At 43.6% G+C, this 21852-nt stretch overlaps 1 protein-coding gene across 1 annotated transcript; it reads right to left on the minus strand.

Moving 5' to 3' along the window:
* Window positions 1-20591, minus strand: ZNF598 (zinc finger protein 598, E3 ubiquitin ligase). Its single transcript, XM_054042688.1, has 12 exons — window positions 20225-20591; window positions 16668-16780; window positions 14515-14644; window positions 12086-12297; window positions 10568-10785; window positions 9885-10002; window positions 7782-7960; window positions 6833-6914; window positions 5321-6069; window positions 3889-4024; window positions 2410-2554; window positions 1-2228 (listed from the first exon to the last, which is right to left on the minus strand). The coding sequence occupies exons 1-12, from the start codon at window positions 20405-20407 to the stop codon at window positions 1881-1883; spliced, it is 2613 nt and encodes an 870-aa protein (XP_053898663.1). The 5' UTR covers window positions 20408-20591; the 3' UTR covers window positions 1-1880.
* Between the last annotated feature and the right edge of the window lie 1261 nt (window positions 20592-21852).

Here is a 21852-nt window from a genome sequence, read left to right on the forward strand (position 1 = left end):
AAAACTCCAATAATACTTTATTTAATTATGTGAGCACATGGAACAATGAACCTGCATCGGGCTAGATAGATGGGTCACTTCAAGTTCTCAATCCCTTAGGTGAGGACTACATAACGGTTTGATAACACAGAAGAAACTAACTGAAAATAAAGGGAAGACATAAGATGCTCTTTCAAAGAATATGCATTTCATCACCTCTGAACTTTACAAACCAAATTAAGCGACAAGGGGAAAGCAGTTTACATCATGGGTCAATAGCTAACAGATAAGCATGTAAGTGCTTTCATAGTGAAAGTACTTTTTAATTGTGGTAGCATCACCAACGTAAAAATACCAATCTCTACTGCATGGGAAATAGAGATTTAAAACTTAGGAACAATAATTTGAAAACATTAACCTTTGCTATATATACATGCATAATATACACAATCATGCAACAAGATACACCCCTTAGAAAATCATTTTTCTTCTCCATTTCAGGGGATATAGCCTGGCCCTATGAATACTGGTACAAGATCAGGTACTCAAAAATATCCTGAGTTATATGAAAACAAATAACCCACAGATAGTGCAGTCTGGCATCAAGCAAAATCAATAACAAAAGAGAAGGCAAGGATCAATCATTTCTGTAGCCAAGACTAATGCTTCAACAGCGCAAGCTCAGTTTTATAGAAGTGCTGCTTAAATAAAAGCAGTGTCTTGTCGCTCAAAAATTAATTTTCGTTTGTATTCCTATGTGGTAAAAATTAAACATGGGCTGCCATGATTGGTGTGCGTCAGACACTAAGAAGCTACAGCTATGCAAGTGCACCACAGGAAAGCTTCTCGACACTCCCTCGAGTTAACGCTGCTGCTGGAGGAATTGCTTCAGATGATTGACAGATCCCCCCAGCCCCTCCAATTGGGATTTATAAATGCCATGTGGTAGGAGCAAAACTCCTCCAGACTGTTGTCACCAAGGGAGTCCCAGGAAGTAAAACACTCCTACAATTCTTAACAGCTTATCCTCTTCAGGGCAGACCACTGCAAACAGATAAATGCACTTAAAGGCACTGCAGAATACCAGAATGGTCAGCGACCAGCAGCATTTCATGTTCCAATGTGCTGTTTGTTTTGTGCTAACACCATTAACACATCCAAGAAATCAAACACGGCAGTTGTTAAATAAAATTATGGTGAACAAAATGCCCTTTGAAGAGAATACAGCTTTGAATGCTACTTTACTACATGCAGTACTACAAAATAAGTTTCTTTAAAGAACACGATTACATAGAAAGTCAGAGGCAACTTCAAATCCCAGGTTCAACTAATCACAGAGAAAAATCAGTCCAATTCAAGTAGTAGTAGTAGTATTTTAGCTTTCAGCCAGGAATATTCTTTGCTATATAAACAGCTAGGTGTTTACAGCATACATTTTAATGGTCTTATTCACCAATGTAGCAGCTTCCATTTGTCTCCCTAACTCTGCACCAATTACCTCCCTCACTCTTTGTGGCCACAAAGACAGAATATTAGCTGTAACCAGAATATTAAGGAAACCACTGTAGAGCAATTTCCACCAATAGCAATGATAGATTTCCACCTTTTAACTGTAGTGTCTTGCAAGGTGGAAGGTGGCCACTCGCCTGACGAACCTGCGGTGTTAGCCTGTTTCTAATCAGGTGTTTAGGACGCTAACATTTTGGATGTTAATTCGATACAGCTGTAGCCCAGTGATCCCTTTACACAGCACTTTTAGGCAGGGCTGCACTGAACCTCCCAATGCTAACCTGCGTAAGACTACTCAACTGGCCCTCACAGTTGGCTGCACTACACTGTCAAACCTCGTTCCAAAAAGTGCACGTTTAAGATTGAGACTGTTTTATTGGTCTTTGTGAAAGCTAACTGATGATTCTGCTGATTGCTTGTAAGGAAGGGAATTCTTCATCCTCAATATGCAAAGCTTTGTGAGAGGCTATGTCCTGCTGGGTCAGCACTTGCTGACACGTCGGGCAGATGCAGCAGTCCAGGGCAGAAGCGGAGTCCATTTGCCAGACATTCTTTTTGTTCTTTTTGGGTTTGTTTGAGCCTTGTTTCTCCTTGATTCTGAAGTCATTGTGAGCAGAAAGCAGTTCTTGCTGCTTAGCTGCGTCTGGCAACAAGACCAATAACTCATTAAAGATTTTCGTGAAGTTCTCTCCAAGCAGCTCTCGGCAGCTTTGGTAATACTCTGCCGCAGAAATTAGCCCCTTTATTTAAAAGAGAATCAGGACAATTAGCAACGAAAAGGAAGAGTCTACTGACCGAGGGTGAAATTCATCCCTCGGTACCTCTAACCACTCAACCTCACTGTTCATTTGTTGCCTCAACCCTCAATGAGCTGACAACTAAGTAGGACTTCAAATATTTCTAAGGGTTTCCACTACTTACCTGTCTGAACTGTCCAGAATGAGTTTTAAATTGATTGAATCTAGACTCATCACTTTGAAGAAATTCCTTTATAGACTGTATTAACTGAATGTTCCTTTGTTGAAAATTTTCAGGTATCAAGTAAGATCCTCGACAGGGTTTTGGCCTGCATTTGGAAAGAAAGTGAATTAACACTCCATGCAATGGAAAGTCACTGAAAAATGTCTTAGATTTGTTACAGTGGCTCTGGCCACTCTCTCACCATGGGGTATGCTACCCGCTTCACCCAATTATACACGGAACTCCCATTGGCAACATGCACCCATCCCAAGGAGATGCTGGAATGGCACCACCTAAGGATTAGGGGATATGCTCCCAGTTCTTCCTGGATGAGGAGAACACTTAAAATGCAAGTTTAATCTATTCTTGATCCAAACTGGTCTGATCTGAAACACGCTTCATGAACTGTGTTAACTAACTGATACAAGTCACGAAGGCCTTGTGCATACTGGGACCAAAGGGGAGTTATTTACAACCCAAGATGTCTGCATGAGGAGGACAGTTATCTCGGGTTAGCAATCTTAATGGAAAACAAAGAGAAAACTGCCCCTTCTCCCATCCCACTGCAGACATGGCAAAGAGACCAACCTGGGAAAGGAGCAGAACTAAGAGTGGCATTTAGGGGCTATGGGTACTTTGTAAATTCCCCCCCCAAAGCAAGTTCCCCTATACAGACAAATATTTCTGTGCATAGGTGAGTCATAGTGAACTATTACAAGGCAGCAGCATATTGCAACTACTAGAGTGGAGGCAAATTCAAGACTCTGCTTATTGCTCCAGCAATAAGGATTCCAGCAATATGGAAGCAGAATGGAAAAAGGTTTCTGATCTACTATCATAACCCAACCCACTGCCCCAGTTACTTAAAGAGCATGGTGGCATCAGGTGGAAACTCCACAAATCCCAGGTAATTAAAAACCCACTTTCAAATTCAGCTTGGTGTTTACAAACCATGGGTGTGGGTGTCTTATGCAGGGAAGTTTCATATGTTTGTGCAACACTAGAAGTGAGCCGCTTTCGTTGACAGCAAGTCATGCTTCCCCTGGTGAGATGGAGTCACTATGCAAGGTTTTTAAGGATTTCTTGTTGTAGGTTTAGGGACAAATATGAGGGACTCTGAGCTGGTTTCCCTCCCTCCCCCCCCCCCCCCCCCCCCCAAAAAAAAAAAAAACATACATGTTGCATCTGTTTAGACTTGCTCAGATTCAGACCTATCTACCAAAATGTAACTGACACCTCCCTCTCTACACATCAGCAGGAATCTGACTCTCAGACCCTACAACAGAGATCTGAATCTTTGTATACTGCCGGCCTCTTAAACCTCACCTGTTCAGGCTAATCGCCCCAAAGCAGCATGCAATACTAAGAAGCCCTACATGGAGGAATTGAAGCACAGACTGTGTGTAGACTAATGTGAATTCTCAAAGCGCTTTTACTTACTCGTTCAGAGATGTAGTGGCAGGATCAGAGACGTTGGTGGATGGAATAACAGTAAAACCTGGAGGTGGTTTACTAACAGGCACTGACAGCCCCGGAGGCGGAGGGGGACTCTTTAATAGCGCCACAGAGATAAAGCCTAGATTAAAATAACACAGAATGGGGAGGAAATTAGTGCACTGTCTATGCTACACAGCCCATCATCTCTCAAATCCACTCCTTCCCTTCCCTCAAAAGTCTGCAGAGATGATACGTTACCATTTATAAGATCCAAACAGCTCAAAAGGTACCAATGTATCTGAAGACAGTTCAAATTAAGGGATTAATCTGCTGTTTTACAAGCCACTGATCCTAGTCAGACCAAGAGATGCTACGAACTGGCTGTTCTTCCGACACAAAGTTCAAGCCCTAACTCTTGATTTACTGCTTCCACAGAAAGTGAAGTACAAACATGCACTGGTGGAAAACACATTTTTTACATAATGGAACAAAAGGCAAGATCACAGCTTTACTTCACCTGAACCACACAACCGACATTTTCTAGCATTACACGTAACAGAGAGCTCTACTACCAATGGCTGTTGTGTTGCCACCTTCATGAGATGTAAGTGCCATGTGGTGCACTGGGTGTACGAGAGACACTGAATTACAGCAATCTGAAATAGTCACTACCAACTCTCAACCTCTCAGTGATACTTTCCGCCAAAGCGCAGATTCTTCCCTGCCATTTAGTTCATTCTTTTGCTCTGGGAGAGCTCTCAGCATGAATTTTCCACTAGGAACGCAGCAGGACTGTGTTTATGAGTGAACTGCCCTATCTATTAGCTATACACACAGACTACATTAAACTACACAATTCTAGGGGCCTGATTCACTATTGTGTTACACCCATCATAGCACCACTAAAAGCAAGGGCATTACATCAGTGTAAAACCAGAGTAACCGACCAATGAAGCCTACGTGTATTTATACTGTGATCACGCTGCTAGGCACTGTTCACACACAGTAGAAAGACAGACTGTACCTCCACCAAGGAGCTTCCGAACTAGCCCTTGGAATACCCAAGCGCACAGGTACACCTGGTATCACTCATTAGACAAGCAGGAGTGTTCAGAGGCTGAACTTGCTTATCTACAAGTTACCCTAAGTGTCAGAGCGAACACAGCAGCTCTGCTGTTCAATGAGGCAGGTATGTCCCAACATTCAATGGATTTTAACAGGACGGGGCTGCAGGGAAGGAGTTTAAAATGCTCAATGAGGTTTGCTGGGCTAAAATGTTTCTACTTTACTCTCTAGCCCTGCGATCTACAGGAAACTGTTCCCATTTTAAGAGTAATTTTGGCTACCCATGGAAGCCACTCCTCTCTCTTGTGCGTTTCACATACCCCATTTATTTGAGCTAGTCAGAATGGGACTGACTTTTTGCAGGGGTTACCTGGTGGTGGCATTCTAGATGGTCCCGAGCTCCCAAGCGCTGGGAAGTCTTCCTGAGATAAAGGGCATTGGTTAGTCACTGGAGGCTTTTTAAGGCCAGGTGGCTCTTTGGATGCACTACAAATTGCTACTGATTTTTCCACGTGACCATTCGTGACAGCTGCGGATCTGTCGGGGAGGTGAAGATTTGCAGGGGCACTTGGAGTCTGCTCAGCTTCTGCCAGTTTTTCCAAGGTCTCCTCTGGCAGCTGGGGAGAGGATGCTCTTTGCTTCTCAACTCCCATCTTCTTTTTCTTGCTCACTTTAGTAAAAGTCTGTGAGGTGGAAGCTGCCAGCAAGGAGGATACATCAAACATTGTCGGTGTATTTCTGATCTCCTGGGTCGTCGAGCCACTGCCACTGTCTTCGTCATCGGACAGGGAGAGTTTACCGCTCTTCCTGCTTCCTTTATTGCTGTTCGAGGGGGCTGGTTTTTTAGCCAGATGGTTTGAACTGGAGCTGAGGGAAGTGACGGCTTTAACCACGCTTTTATTGGAACTGTTGCTCCATGCAGATGTAATGTTAGACACTGTTCTAGCATTAGGCCTCATTTTGGACACCAGAGCCGGAAAGTCCTCCTCTTGAAAGGCTGTTTTCTTGGCAGCAACTGTGTATGTTAAAGACACCCCAGAAGCGATGGTGGGTGCTGCAGAGGAGGAAAGGCTTGGGAAATCTTCTTCCTTCAGCTTAACGGATGCTGGCTGAGCAGAGCTGTGGGAAGGGAAAACAACATTGTGTACAGCAGTCACACGGTCAGCACAGAGGAGACAAATCCACTGGGCAGAAAGAGCTCAACGTCTAACTGCAGTTTTCCCTCAAAAATACTATCGCTTAGAGGAGGCGTTGAGACTCGCAAGTAATTGTGGGTAAAATTAAAATGCATGCGTGCTTACAAATAGGTCATGTGTTACAAAAGCCTTCCCATGAGATGGCACACTGCAAGGCTAGTGAGACTTCAGCAGCACGTTGTCTGGGCCTGGACTTGGAAGCTGCCTTAGAAGGCTCACATTCCAGACCGGTACAAAGCAGAAGCAACCACAAGCCTTAGAGGGGCACTCCAGTAGCCACCAGCTTTGAGACGGTCGCCTGGTAGCCACTTTAGGGACCACCACTGGCTTCAGAGGAAGATAGCCAGCACGTATTGTGGGAGCGTGGATGTGTATCTACTGGAGATAAACTGCAGGGCTAGAAAAGGAGTAGTGGTCCAAGAGGATGGGCTATGGGATGATTAGAAACATATCTGAAGCAACCTTTAGATCGAGCAAGTCATGGGAAGTGACAGCCTACACCTTGTCAAGCAGTCCCACTGAGGCCACGTGGGTGGTTTGGGTAGCCAGAATTTGCGGGGAGGAAAAGTCATTTCTCAGAAATAGTTTAACTTCAAATTATCTGTAGAACTATTATCTGCCACACTCGGAACCCAAGTGAGTTTATAAACCAGACTTCACTTTGCTGTGATCTTGCACAAACTTACCGTTGTAGGGGCCCTGCTGCTGAGCCGATCGCAGGAAAGTCATCTTGGCTTAAAGCACCATTAGCAGCTGCTTCTTTTGGAACTTTGACAAAAAGACCAAAGAAATGCTCTTAACTAAAATTCATTCAGTTCTGCCTGGGCTCTATCAACGAGCATCAGGACACCACGACTAATTCCGTTCTTGGTAATTTATGCTGCTGTTAACGGTGATAGTCTAATTCAGAAAAATGGACGCGCACTTTAAACAAATGTAAAAATGCACTTTTTCATTCTGATAACTACATTTGCTACTGTTTCCCCATGTCCTGGGTTTAACTTGCAGCACATTAACTATAGTCAAGAAGAGTGACACTAAGCCACTGGTTTATGTATGACAGGTTTGATACTTGACTCCAGATATAATCCAAATAAATAGAGATGTTAATGCTATACAAGTCTTCAGTGTATTTTAGGATACTGTATGCACAATGTTTCGCTCTTAGGTTACAGAATGACATTAAAACACTTAGTATGACTTAGTATATAATTTTTTAAGCCCCAAATGACCTCACTTGGAAAAGTACCACATGGCAGGCCTTAGCTTTCTGATTCTAGCAATTTTACACCAATATTGGAAATTAAATTCTTCACGCTAAGGGAGATATCCAACTCAGAGAGGAATGCAATCTAAACCTACCAGTGTCTGTACGCCAAATCAGGATGTTGTGCACACTTTGGTTTGATTATTTTGGCTGTTCAAGTATTTCTGCCCAGATCCATTGAAAATATGAACACGCTGCCGGAATCCCAAAGGAAGGAATTACATTTGGACATGTTTCAAGGCAGGCTAGCTGTGCTGGTCTCTTTAATGGCCAAAATCAATTCTTTGCCATGCGTTCCATAACCATTCACACCTTTGCCCATGCCTGTTGGAATTCTCGACAGCCATCAGAACATGCACACAACTAACCTGTGGCTTCATTTGAAGGCTTTGGCACTCGCTTAGTGTTGGACACTTCTGGATCCCTCAATTCTTCTTTTTTACCTCGACTGCCATCCTCTTTATCCTCGAATTGTTTCTTTTCTTCTTGCCGTTTTGCTGCTACTGATGCCCTGACTGCTGCTGCAATATCTCGGTCTTCTTCTTCCCTATAGGACAGGACAGGTTTTTTAGGTCTAACAGAAACGACTAATGTGCTTTTAAGCACCTTTGTCTCTCACTCCAACTCTCACCTTTAAATTTCACATTCAAACTACTTTATGTCAACTGCCTTATGCTGCCACCTGCTGGGAAAGGTTACAACTGAAACTCAACTTAATTCGTATCACCACATCCAGGTTCAGGCTCTGATGAAACAGGCAACATTCATTCACCGGCCTTTTAAATTCCACATATGGTGATAACCAATATCTACGTACAGCAGGAAGCAGGATGAGCAAATCAGAGATGCATGGGAACGCTAGTCTCTCCCATTCATTTTCAAGGTATGAAAACCTCACTTGTTAGTCCAAGTAACTCAGTGTAATATGACTCATCATGAACTTCCAACACATGCAAGATCCACATGCGACACACCAACGTATATGGTGCCTGGAGATGGATTTTTCCAGTGAAGTTACCGGTAACAAACACACCACTGATTGCCCAGCAAGAAAGAAAAATAGATGTACAGTAGGTACAAAGCTCTTAGATATTGTGTGGATGAAAGGAGACAAAGTGCCGTTTAATTTTAATACTTAACCCTCTTCTTTTTCCAAAGCACAGACCCACCGGAGATCTGTTAGTTCAATAAAAAAGCACAGTCCTTAGAACAGGAACTTAATGATTGCCCAAACCTAAAAAGGTTCCCTAAGCCTGCAAAGGCATGTCAGTTACTTCAGAAAATCCTACCTAGAAAAGTCAGGAATGAAAATAATTATCTTAAACCAGAAAATTCTCCGTTATACAACCCACATGTTGGAGAGTTCAGGATAGCTTTAAGATTACAATGCTCATCTACTTTGGCAAGTGCAGAGAGTAAAATACTTTTGTTTAATTGTGTGCATGGGGTGCCCAGACTTCTACCGAAAACTAGTCACATCCTTATCTAAGGAGTCGGTACTGCAGTTTCCTCATTTTTCTCACTTCCCTCCCACCAAAATACCATCATAGAGGTGAGACTGCAACAGGTCATCTTGTCCAATCCCCTGTACTCTAGACCACACCTGACAGGTGTTTAAGAACAGATTAGACAAAATCGTCTCCTGATGGAGATTCCACAACCTCCCTAGGCAATCTGTTCCAGTGCTTAGCTACCCTGGCAGTCAGGACATTTTTCCTAATCTCCAAACTAACCCCTCCCTTGCTGCAATTTAAGCCCATTGCTTCTTGTCCTATCCTCAGAGGTTAAGAAAAATGATTTCTCTCCCTCCTCCTTATAACAACCTTTAATGTACTTGAAGACTGGTATCATGTCCCCTCTCAGTCTTCTCTCCTCCAGACTAAAAAAACCCAATTTTTTCAACCTTCCCTCATAGGTCATGTTTTCTAGACCTTTCATCATTTTTGTTGCTCTTCTCTGGACTTTCTCCAATTTGTCCACATCTTTCCTGAAATGTGGCCCCCGGAACTGGACACAATACTCTAGTTGAGGCCATATCAGCGCAGAGTAGAGCAGAAGAATTACTTCTCGTGTCTTGCTCACAACTCTCCTGCTAATACATCCCAGAATGATGTTTGCTTTTTTTGCAATAGTGTTACACTGTTCACTGATATTTAGCTTTTGATCCACTATGACCCCCAGATCCCTTTCCTCAGTACTCCTTCCTAGGCAGCCATTTCCCATTTTGGATGTGTGCAACGGACTGTTCCTTCCTAAGTGGAGTACTTTGCATTTGTCCTTATTGAATTTCATCCGATTTACTTCAGACCATCTCTCCAGTTTGTCCAGATCATTCTGAATTTTAATCCTATGCTCCAAAGCACTTGCAACCCCTCCCACCTGGGTATCGTCTACAAACTTTATAAGTTTATATCATTTAAGAAATAAGAAAATATTCAGCAGTAAGTTCTACAACACACTGGGTTACTCACCTCTTGTATCTCCAGCTCCCTCTTCTGTTTTGCTGCCCTCCTCGGAGTCCCGATCTACCTGGTCGTCCTTGTCTGTTATATCTGTCAACTTCTTCATAGTCCTCTCCACCTACAATACCTGACCAGGAGACATGTCCAATCATTCTCTATGTTGTTTTTCTAATCTAGGAACGTAACCCCATCGCTCCATAGGTGATTGAGAGTCAGGAAAAGTCCTTTTGTACCAGTATATTTTAGCATCTTTCAATCAGCAATCACTGATTTTATAAAACTAGCTAGCCTTTACCATTATTGCATTAAAACACATTTAGCAGTATATGGATTCCATATTTTATGGGATTGTGATTCAAGTTTAGGACAAGTTTCATCTTGATGTGCAGAGATTTCCACGTACAGCTTCCAATAAAGTAAAAAATATCCATGTATCTCCCCACTCTTAGTACCAGATGTACCCCTCGGAGTACCATGGTTATCACTCCCTTCCTTCATATTACCTGTATCCCAAACAATTCTAAGGTAGACCAGAAAGTCAGCTGTGAAAATAATCCCCTTATTTTGAAATGGGATGTAATGAGTTTTCAGTCCACAAATGGCCAATTTACACACCGAGTTCCTGAAAACTTTCAAAGCATTAAGAAATAAGAAGGTATTTCTGGCAACTTATTCTTTCCAATCTGATTTACCCTCATTCCTCCGTTGGTGCCTGGGAGCATAGTTGAACTGAAGATCAATCTGTCGGTTCTGTCTGGCCTCGGCCCTGTTTTTGCTGTGGCAGGCTGTTTTGTGTGCTTTGTAATCTATTTCTGTACGGAAAGCATGAGTGAACTGTTCTGTACTGCACTGTCCCTCTTCACAAAGGAAGTGCTTTTCACGGAAGTGTTCGCGAAGGTATTCGTAATCGCTGGGAAGAGGGCAGACATTGGTTAGTTCAGCAATGCAGTCAACTTAAAAGAATTGTTCATTCTTTAAAAACACTGAGTGTTGCCACTCAGTTTTACAAACTCTAGAATAGCGACCTTCTGTACTCGCTTCTCTGTGTGTCAAGACACAGAACAGTTTATTGAATGTCTCAGAGAAGTTAAACCAAATTCACTGCATGATGCCTCCCTGACCTTGTCACATTAGCCCTGCACAAAATCTCCTCCATAAAAGGAACTTTATTCAGACCTGCTTTTCCCCAAATAAATCTTAGACCGTTGGCTATTATGGGCTTATGTAGCAGAGCTGCAGAAATTGCCACACAACTGCACTCCAGAGTCTAATTTTTGTTTTTAGCCTTCAAGTGTGAAGAAACCTTAAAAGCATGAACGGGATATAAATGGATGATGGGCTGTCTGAATCTGCAGACAGTCTGAAGCAAGATCTCAGACGTGTGAACTGTCCCACTCGTCTTAGTGCGTTAATGTGAGCCCTAAAGAGGACAGTTTAAATGTCAACGGTTAAAATGATTTGTAGTGAAATAATCATCAGAAACATCCATCTGATGTATCTGTCCAATAATCCTAAACCATCCATCGTGTCTTCCTAAGTCTCAAAGGCGAATTTCCCAAATATGGCTCAGATACCTGCCAAACCCTCAGGCTCCCCCGTGAGAATTAAGTACCAGCAAATTCACTTAAAAACGGAAAGCGAGGGAGCAGTAATAAATACACTGATTTTAAACACAAAAATAGAGACCAGCTGCTGCACTGATTAAATAGTTCTTTACAAACCTCCCTTCCTCTATTAAATGTAAATGTAGCCATAGCCGCTTAGCATTTCCAGCCTGCCACGGAGGACTGCTGCTGAGTTCAGCGGGATTGCCTCTTGCCACAGCATTTAAGGGCAATTCACTGCACAGCACATGGTATAATCAGTATCTCTCATGCATATATACAGTTTTATACAACTTTTAAAGCTCAATGGCTCCGTTTGCCCTGATCTAGTGCTAAGCAATACATACATCCCATTTTCAGTACAGCCTGGCTGTTAGCTTCAGAAGAGACAAGCCACCGAACAGGAGAAAAGGTGGGTCTGTCAGTCCCAGCGTTCCATCCTCAATGCAAATTCAAACCAAGATTAAAAGCACTCTGCTCACTCTTGCGTTGGGTGCCTTTGGACAACCTATGCTCAGAGCTTGACAGCAGATGCAGCCACCTTTCCGTCAAGATTGAAATCTTTAATTGAATTAAAAGAAACCCACGTCAGCCACTCTCACAAACCTGTAATATTCCTGAGCACCGTCTGAATCACAAAAGTGGCAGAAATAGTGATCTCGTCTCAAGTGTTTCAATAACTCGTCGTTGTCTAAATAACGCTCATCACAGAATTTGCAAAGGGGATGCCCACGATGAGATGTGTCGTCTGGGTCCCCATGTATTCGATGTCGAGCGAGGTCTTTGCGGGAATACCACTTACGTTCATGTGTAAAGATCTTAAAGAAAGAATTACCTCATGTCAACAGAGAACTATGCAGTTTACTGATGGAGTAAATCGGGTTCTACCAGTCTTGATGTCACTGGCCAACGTTACTAGTCAAAGCCATTTCCCACTTTCAGGCTATGAACAATCTATGGTTAAATGGTTCAGTGAATGGGTGTAAGAATTCAAGTCCCTCTCCAACTTAAATCTAATTTACATTTCACTCACCCGGAACAAGGAAAACAGACCAGTCAGTTTCACTTTTCTCCTAGTAAATTTTGTTTCATGTACTAACGATGTAGCAATTTGGGTGACCAAATCTGTAGGAAAAGTCTTTAAACCTAAACCATCTTCTGAAAACACTTAGTATTCTGCTTACCCAAGATTGGGAAAATGTAAAATGAAATGAGTCAGCTGTTATGCATTTGGTAACGTTCCTCATACAGCAACTGGGTGCCATGCCTATACACAAACATTGGCTCAGTCCATAACTGCTGCACCACTTGCCAATATCTTGTCACTACTGGCATGGAATTTGTTTCTCTAGGAAGAGAGCTTATAAAACCGAGGATACCAACAAAATACACATCTATACAAACGACATTAGGCATTGATTAGATACAACTGTTTGAAAGCAAACCAAAAAATTAACATTGCCAAATACTCTCCAAAAACTGGTGGTAGATATTGAATATATATCTAGTCTAGACCGAAGGTATTAAACTCATCTTGGGCAGCGATTACTTTGGCTTCATTAACATCAACAGGCTGGAGCAGCTTTAATTCTCAATGGAACTAGGACCTTCTTTTCCACAGGCACAATCCACATTTAGTTCTCCAGAATAAAAATGTTTATGAAGTGTTTGGAAAGCGTGAAGCACTGTGCAAGTGCTCAATACGATTATTGCTCTGGGCTCTTATCAATAACCAATAACAGACCCATTCTTTCTATCTACTGTCTACTTAAGTGCCCGTGTCCAGCCTGGTATTTCTTATTCAATGTCAGTGAAAGTAAAAAACTTAATCACAAAATGATGGGTGAAGAGTGCCAAATATATTTTCTTCATGCTCTGAAGGAATTCCTTCCCTCTGCATTAACCAGTGCTGATGAGTATCAGTCATATTGGAGGTTAGAGGTTACAAGTGTTCTTTCAGCAGCAGCTGGTGGTTTTAGCTGAACCACTTCGGCTAGAGTGCTGCTTTCTACTCTGAAAGCTCAAATTTAACCCTTCAGATGGTATAAAGTATTAACTGCCTAGCTCTACACACACTCAGACTTTAAGACCAGAAGGGACCATTATGATCATCTCCATTATGATAATCTAATCTGACTTCCTGCACATCGCAGGCCACATAACAATGGCCATTAAAAACAGAATCCATGTAGGAAAAAAAAGATAGCAATATGCAGTTTTAAGGCCCACTGTATAGTGACCTGTCAAGGTTAGAGACAACTCAGCTTTCCAGTGAAATCTAGTGTTGCAAAACAGGTGTTAAAACAGTCAGTTATCGCATTGTGTGTGAGCAAGTTAAGTACTGCTGTTTCATCCCGTGTCACCACGACTTTATAGCAAGATACAACAGATCTGCCTCTGCACAGCCACACAGGGTAATGAAATACAATTCTATTCCTTTTAACTTGCTCAGGTGATTTCTCATCATATACATGAGCTCACTGCAAATTCTAAATACCTCTGAGTTGGTTTTGCTCTTGAGGAGGACTCTCAGGTCCTATTATGCACCTTGCTCTCTGAATTGGCGCTGAACTTTTTTGGAATTAGTTTTGGGTTGTTTTTTTGTTTGTTTGTTTTTTTAAAGTGGTTCTACAGAAAGCGGATCTCTATAGTCAGACTTTCTGATGTGACTGCAAGCAGGAAATTAGACCCATGGCATTAATCCACACCTGGGGTGGAGCTAACGTCATAAGGTTTTTTTGAGATGGCTGGGCTATAAATATATATATTTAAAATAGAATCCAGACTGAAAGCCTTAGATTTCCTTAATTAACCAATTTATGACAAGCGGTGGTTATAAAATGCTGCAAGTCACTCAAACAGAATTGGTGGGGTGGAAGAAACTTCTACTGGGTCATTGATTTCATTTCTCCACCGTGTCCTCTGTTCCGTTCTGCCCCTCCCTCTCCAGCAAGTCTCCTACAAACTTAGTTACACAGATTCCCATGCAATGAAGTCTCTTTTTCCCTGCCCTAAAGCACATTTGTATGGCTCACCTTCAGGTGTTTAACACACAGTTTACAACAGAAGAGCTCATGCTGTTTTCTCATGTGCTGTTCCAAGTCCACAACTGTGTTGAATGACCGCACATCTGGACACAGAGGGCATTCATGCTGCAGTAGCTTCCTAAAGGACCAAGATATTCGAGGAAGGTTTATCAAGGTTATTTCAAATCCCATCCCAAAAACCTACACTTCAGAAAAAGAACCTACACTTCACTGAAAAGAAAAATGTTTTATAAGCAACAGTGCTACTTTTTTTTAAGCAGTCACAGCAATTTCTAACTCGAGGAGGTTAGGATTATGCTTATTCCAAAAATCCCCTCGATCATTCCAGGAGCAAAACTGAAGTAAACTATATGGAAGCTCGAATATCAGGAGGGGAGCAGTACAGCTACTGCTTGAAAAGTGATACAATACTAGAGTGGCATGGCCTATGAACAGGCTGTAATGTGGTAGAGGATTCTAACACAAGGGTGTGTTCTCAACTTCCTCCAAGGTAATGGTACGAAGTTTGCAGTTTAATCTGTGATTTGTTAAAATCCAATCAAGTTAAATCTCTTCGACAGGCAACAACTTCATGCAATATTGTATCTACCTGATATAGTCGAACAGTGACCTAAGCTGCAGCTAGTTCAATATGAGTGTAAGGGGGGGAAAAAGGAAAAGCCCTAGTACTGAAAGAGGAAACAAGTAAAGCACCATTCTCCACGGTGATAGCAGAAGCAGAAACACAGGCCTGGCTATTAGGGAACAGCTTAATGGGTTTAGCTCCTGACTGTCATTCTGCAGCTATTCATGGCATTCAGCAACCTCAGCAACAAATCACTGGGTTTGGCTTTCCAAAACTGTGACATTTCTAACCAGACACATCATTACAAAATACAACTGCTCAGAGCAAACGTATTTAATTCATCAGGATGCATTTCCTACTTATCCTGTAGTCATTTACTAATAATAGGAGCCAGCAAGCAACATGTTTCTGGAAACACTTAGTACAGTGGAACCGTATCTCACTTATCTGAAAACTCCTCAGATGGTTAGTATAGCAAAATCCCACAACATACTTCCATTTTCCATTCTAGGTCAGAAGGCCACCACACCCACTATCCAATCCAGCAAACGCCAAGCCGTAAGAGAATACCAATGCACCTATTGAATCCCATCCTTGGGCCAAACAAGACTGAATGCATTGCACTAGTCTCCAAGAAAAGGCATTGGCTGCATTTACTCCTCAGCCCTATACCCTTCCATGTCCCATCTCCCGTCCACTATCATTCCATTTAGCTGATCCCCCTCCTAACTGAATCCACACAAAAAACCCAAACATTGAACTAACATGACATTTGCTGCCATCCCATTGTTCATTCTGCTTGTGTTACACTCCTTTCCCCCACCAGTCTGTATTGTCTAATTAGCTCTCCAAGACAGGGACTTACAATCTATCTACTACTCCGTGTGAGGCACTATACAAACACAATGCGGTCCCATTCTTGGTTGGTTCTTAAACACTATGAAAAAACATGATTAATAAATCAGGGGATGATATTGTTCTTACTAACAGAGACAGCACCAATATAAGGAGTAGAGGTCACTCAGCATCTTGCTCATGGCCGCAGGTGGGAAAGACGGAAAAGTGACTTTTAATGACAAATCACATATTAAGCCGCTGAAGACCTAGGATTTCAGACTTAAAGATGTGTCCGTTTTGCAGCCCCAGGCCTCTTGGACACTTCCAGGAACACATGTTCAATTTTCTCCATTCTGCAGCATGGTACAAAATACACACATTGCAATGAAATTTCCACAAGCCGAGTCTGCACTGTTTTACCTAAGGGCAGCATGCATTTCCTGTTACATACTGAGGACAAGGTATTATTTTAGAGATGTCATATTAGAGCCACAGGCTACCTGCTGTACCTGCCTAGGACCCTTTTTCTAATCTGACTACCCTCATCTTTCTGAACTCAATATACCCAGAAATCAACCGAAGAAGCCAGGGTTGTTAGGCTAAGAAAAACCACAGCTATAATCAAAGTCCTCTCCTAGGTGTGCTTCCTGTTTCAAAGCCCACTGCTCAGATGACCCAAGGAAAAAAGGAAGGGAAAATAGGATAATGCTAGGAAGGAGAAGAGAATGCTAAGTTTTACCTATACAGTGCAAAAACTTTTCCATCAGCAAAATAGATGTCATATTTCTTCTCATGCTGCAACTGGTTGATTGGTATTGTTGAAAAGGATGCAAGCTTCCTTCCAAAGACCACCTACAGACAACAAACAGGAAAGATTAGAGAAAGCACTTACGAAGTTGTATGTTATTGTGGTCTACACTCGATCACCACTATAACCTAAACTTTTTACGAATATTGGTAAGTGTGTATTGAATCCCAGACATACTGAACACTGTTTCCCACCCCACTCCCTATGTGCTGCTGGGAGATAATACAATGAACTTTTATGATGTAAGTGCTCAGTGACATAAGCCAGAGTCTCATCAAGGAAACAAGCTAACAGGAGTCAATAAGAAAAAAAAATGCAAAAAAGATTTGTTAAAGGATTAGTAAATTCAGATGCATCCTGTGTAAGTATTGTTTACAAAGAAATGAGCAGCCCAATAAAAAGGAAACATAATTCTCTTCCCTAATAAACAGCCAGCCAAGAACAGAGAAACACAAAGGAATCACACCAATAATGCAACAGTCAGAATCACCTGCATCAATTCAGACAAGTTACAGTAGATCTCTAATTGTTTTTCAGTTGACACTAGGACTGCTATTGTTCATGAAATACCTCACAATAGCTCAATAGCAGTTCTGAGGTACTGTGTGTGCGTGTAGTATGATCATCATGAGTCTACTGGCTTCTTCCAAAGTAATATCATTTAACCAAAACAGTATTCTCCATGACATATCCCTAAATGTGCACATGACTCAAACAAGTATGGCCTGTTTTCTTACTCCATTATATATGACACTGTCGTTCATCTTTAAACCTACTTTCATCCGCCCCAAACACTATGTTGATTCTATCTATGACCATTACTTTTGCCACTTCAGTCTGCATTAGTGTGTCACCAGAGGATATTTAGTCATACTGACATTCCTAGCTGCCTTTTCTGATCACACACAAACGCTATATTACTAACAGACCTATTCTACAAAGCAACCCAGCTGTAGTGCCTAGAGCTCCACTCTTTTAAATCAAGGACTTACTTGTCATTTGCCACAGTCTATCCTGATTTTTTTCCACACACAACAGTACTACAGGTGGGCTAAAAAGGAAGTCTGTAGCCACTAAAAAACAAAGACGATATCTGGAGCAACTATGAGTGAGGAAGGATGGCCCAGTGGTTAGGACACTAGCCTATGACTTGGGAGACCCAGGTTCAATTCCTTGCTCCCCTAGAAACTTCCTGTGTGACCTTAGGCTAGTCACTTAGCCACCCTAGTACTACCTCACAGGGGTATTGTGAGGCTAAATACACTAAAAATTGTGAAGAGCTTTGAGATCTACTGATGAAATGTGCAGACAGGAAGGGCAATCCAGTGGCTGGACAGGGAATTAAGTCTGTAAAAATGGAGAACTGGGAAAGCAGTGAGGAACCATGACAGCAAAGAATATAGCATGTATAAGTGGCAAGTAGTTTCTACCATGGGAAAAGATCAGCATCTTCAGGGCCAACTACCTTGATAGTTCAATATGGTTCCAATATCTTTTATCTCCACAACTACATACCAGGATGATGTCTGGACAAGTCAAAAGTTTGTTGAGAAGAGAGGCAGAAATTCAGAAGAGGTTTGTTGAGCAGCAGAAAACTAACACACAGAGGCTGCTCCAAAGTCACCCTGCATAAATTCACAGGTCTGAAAACCCAACACATTTCATTGTCTCAGGATGTACATTCGAAGTAATAATAATAAAAGGATATTGCACACGCTGAAGCATTATTTATATTGCCTTTTGCACTGACCCAGAAATCATCTCATCCTCTCTGAAGAACTCAAGTGGGAGCAAGTTTTCTTAGGTTTCAAAAATAAGCTGGTTTGCCACCTTGCTACATTCTTGCTCCCCTTCCAAAGAGACATTTCAGACTATGCAATTAGATAAACTGGGTGTGACTGACTTGCTCTTGTGCACTGCAGCAGGAGTTCACAATACTGATTTGTAAAGAAGGGGTCAATTTCAACATATAAAAGCACATTAAATAAAGTTCAGATAAGAAAGCACTGCAGAATCCTCCTACTTGAAGGAGCTGTAAAAGTAGATACGTCACCATCACGATGTTTTGTAATTCAGGACTTGCGCAAGTCCAGAACAGAGCATGTAAAACACCTTCCCCCAAGCTTAAAATCAAAGCAAGAATCCAGCAAGGTGACAGGCAGACTGATTCAGTGTCTCCTTAATACTAGTACTAGAGAACAAAGATAGGTTTACTTAAATATTTAAAATAAAAATCAAAGAGGAGAAATAATCTCTTAATATCTTGCTTTTCAATATCCTTCTCTTTGCACCTGAACAGTAGCTGCATCATTGGGGTAGAGCTCAAGGCCAAGTAATATACCCAGAAGTGAAGCTAGAAAGCTTTTCTATGTGAAAGAAATAGAAAGGATTTCTCTCTAGCTACAGATCTGATTTAGCCATAAACTATTCTAGGATCCATCATTTCCACAGTCTGACCTCCAGCACAAATTTGTTCAGCATTTCAGTTGCCCACTGAAGTAGAACCCGTGTCCAGAACAGCTGTGACACCATATGGGACTACATCATCAATCCTCTTTTCTATTCAAGTTTCCTTGAACAGGTAAACTTTATTGGCAGGGTTCCTACAACTCCATGAGTCCCAACACACTAATTCCCAAGTTGGTGGTTTTGTGAGTGAGACAGAAACCTCCCTTCCTCAAGCTCAACCGGCTTTTGTGCTACAGCTGTGTGTATCTTGGTCTCTAGGGTGTTACCGGACAAACAGGGTGGATCTGGGTCCCCACCCTCTACATATAAGGCGGTCTTTGCTCTTTATGAGATTAATTAGCTTTTATAGCCGTGACAGCTTCAAACCCCGAGTAGAACAAACAGATGGTCTCTGGAATGATAAATAAGACTTAGCCCCTCTCCCTGGGAACATGTTACCATATTTAGCAATGCCGGATTCTCCATACTCGATCAGCAGCCCCTTGATCTAGCTAGAAAAAGAACAGGAGGACTTGTGGCACCTTAGAGACTAACAAATTTATTAGCGCATAAGCTTTCGTGGGCTACAGCCCACTTCTTCTTCTCGATCTAGCTGGGTTGCTCAGCCTGCCAGAGAACCCTTCACAAGGAAGAGGGAGGCACCGTGTCCTCGCTAGCACCCTGTTGGCTGTGCACTTGGCAGCCCAGGGGGATTTCTTCCCGCCCCTGCAGCCAGGGGTCTCAGACCCCAGGCGCTGAGTCTGAAGGGCCCCAAAGGTTTCGTCCCATGTTCCAGACCCTCCCCCGCAGCCAGCCAGACCCGCACCGCGCACGTGAAGCGGGAACTAGGCCACGCGCCGGCAGGGCACTGTCTAAACTACCGCGAGCGCTTGTTAAACCCCAGCCGCGCCTCGAGCGACAGCGGCTCCGGCCTCCTCCCGCGGCGAGACGGACCCACCCGGGGCAGCGTGTCCACCCTGCCCCGCCCCGATCCTGCCCTGCGGCCCCGGGCCCCTCCCGAGCGCTCTCCCCGGCCTCACCTGGCCCAGCTCCTCCCGGCACACCGCGCAGTACCGCACCCCGCACAGCGCCCGCATCCGCACCGAGCAGCGGTAGCAGATCGGGTGGTCGCAGCGGCCCAGCGCCACCACCTCCAGCTCCCCACAGCACAGCACGCAGAGCCCGTCCGGGGGAGCCGCCGCCGGGGACGGGGAGGCGGCCATGGCGCCCCGGACACGCCGCGGCCTAGGCCCCGCTCAGCCTAGCAACCGGCCCGGAGCATAGAGATCCAGCCGGCCTAGAGCGCCGCTCCAAACCGTACGCAACTCTCCGGCTGGCGCTCCTCCGACCATAGAGATCCCGGAGGCCGGCCCAGAGCGCTGTCTTCCCAGCACCTCGCCTAACCATAGAGTCCCCGCTTAGAGCACCAGCTCCAACCCTTTCGCGGCCACGGGGATAGGGCTAGAGCGTCGCCGCCCCTTCATCTCGCTGCCCAGTACTCCTCCAGCAGTCTGACAATAGAGACGCAACCTAGAGCGCCTCCCTCCAGCCCAGCGTCTCTCTACCCATCACTCTCTGTAACCATAGAGAATGACTATAGAGTGCCCCAGCTGACAGACCTCCACTAAACTGGAGTCCTCCCCATAGGGACATTTCACCCCAATCCTTGGGGACTCCAGGGCTGGAATCAAATATTTACCATCAAGAGATGCAAACCCACTGTCACTATGACGACCACCCAGGGAAGGGACCCCTCATCTGGGTGACCCAGCCTGGGGGCTTGGGAGTGGCCAAAGAGCACCAGGACTGCCCACAGGTGGCCTGTACCTTCTTGGTGCCTGGCCTCAGGGCCTGTGAGGCAACAGCCACATGCAGGGCCTTGTGCTGTGTGGGGTTGGCACCTAAAAACCAGCCTCAGCCTTTCTCACTCGGGAGCCTGGGCACTCACCTTGCCCCCTGCCTACAATGGGCTAGTGAAATGCTTGGGATTTTCTCCTCAGATGAACCCTCCCATACCCCACCCAGCCTTGAGGAGTCTCTCTGCCTTTGGACAGAAGAGAAAATATTGACATTAAATACATTTAATGAGAAAAGTGACCAGCCCTCGATGTAAAGTGAATCCAGGCAATACTTCCAAAGGGGAGTATTCACTCTGTGCCCTTCCTGGACTCTCCATCCTTGCCCCCTTATTCGGTCCAATGCAGTTTTCACAGTTTGGCATCCACCCTGGCACTACCAAAAATCCAGAGATGTTCCAAGGCAGCCCTGGAGAGCTGAGGAAATCCCAAAAATGCGTCTGACGAAGTGGGCAGAAGTCTGACGAAGTGGGCATTTACCCACGGAAGCTTATGCTCCAATACATCTGTTAGTCTTTAAGGTGCCACAGGACTCTCTGTTGCTTTTTACAGAAATCCTGTATCTCAAGCTTTTGGTGAGGATACATATGGCACTCAGTCTATGACACAATGATATTTTTCACAACCTGTGGTGATGGTTTTGGAAGCATCCTCACCACATTGAAGCGTGATGACCAGTTAACATAGCATGATTATGTTCTGAAACAAGTTTTGATCCTATTGTGCTGTGAAAGATCAACACAGCAACTTGACAGATATGTTTAGCCACAATGGACAAGATCAGCAATTCTGCCTCTCAATCTGATATAATA

Source organism: Malaclemys terrapin, chromosome 10, assembly GCF_027887155.1.
Source record: "Malaclemys terrapin pileata isolate rMalTer1 chromosome 10, rMalTer1.hap1, whole genome shotgun sequence".
NCBI classification, from domain to species: domain Eukaryota; kingdom Metazoa; phylum Chordata; order Testudines; family Emydidae; genus Malaclemys; species Malaclemys terrapin.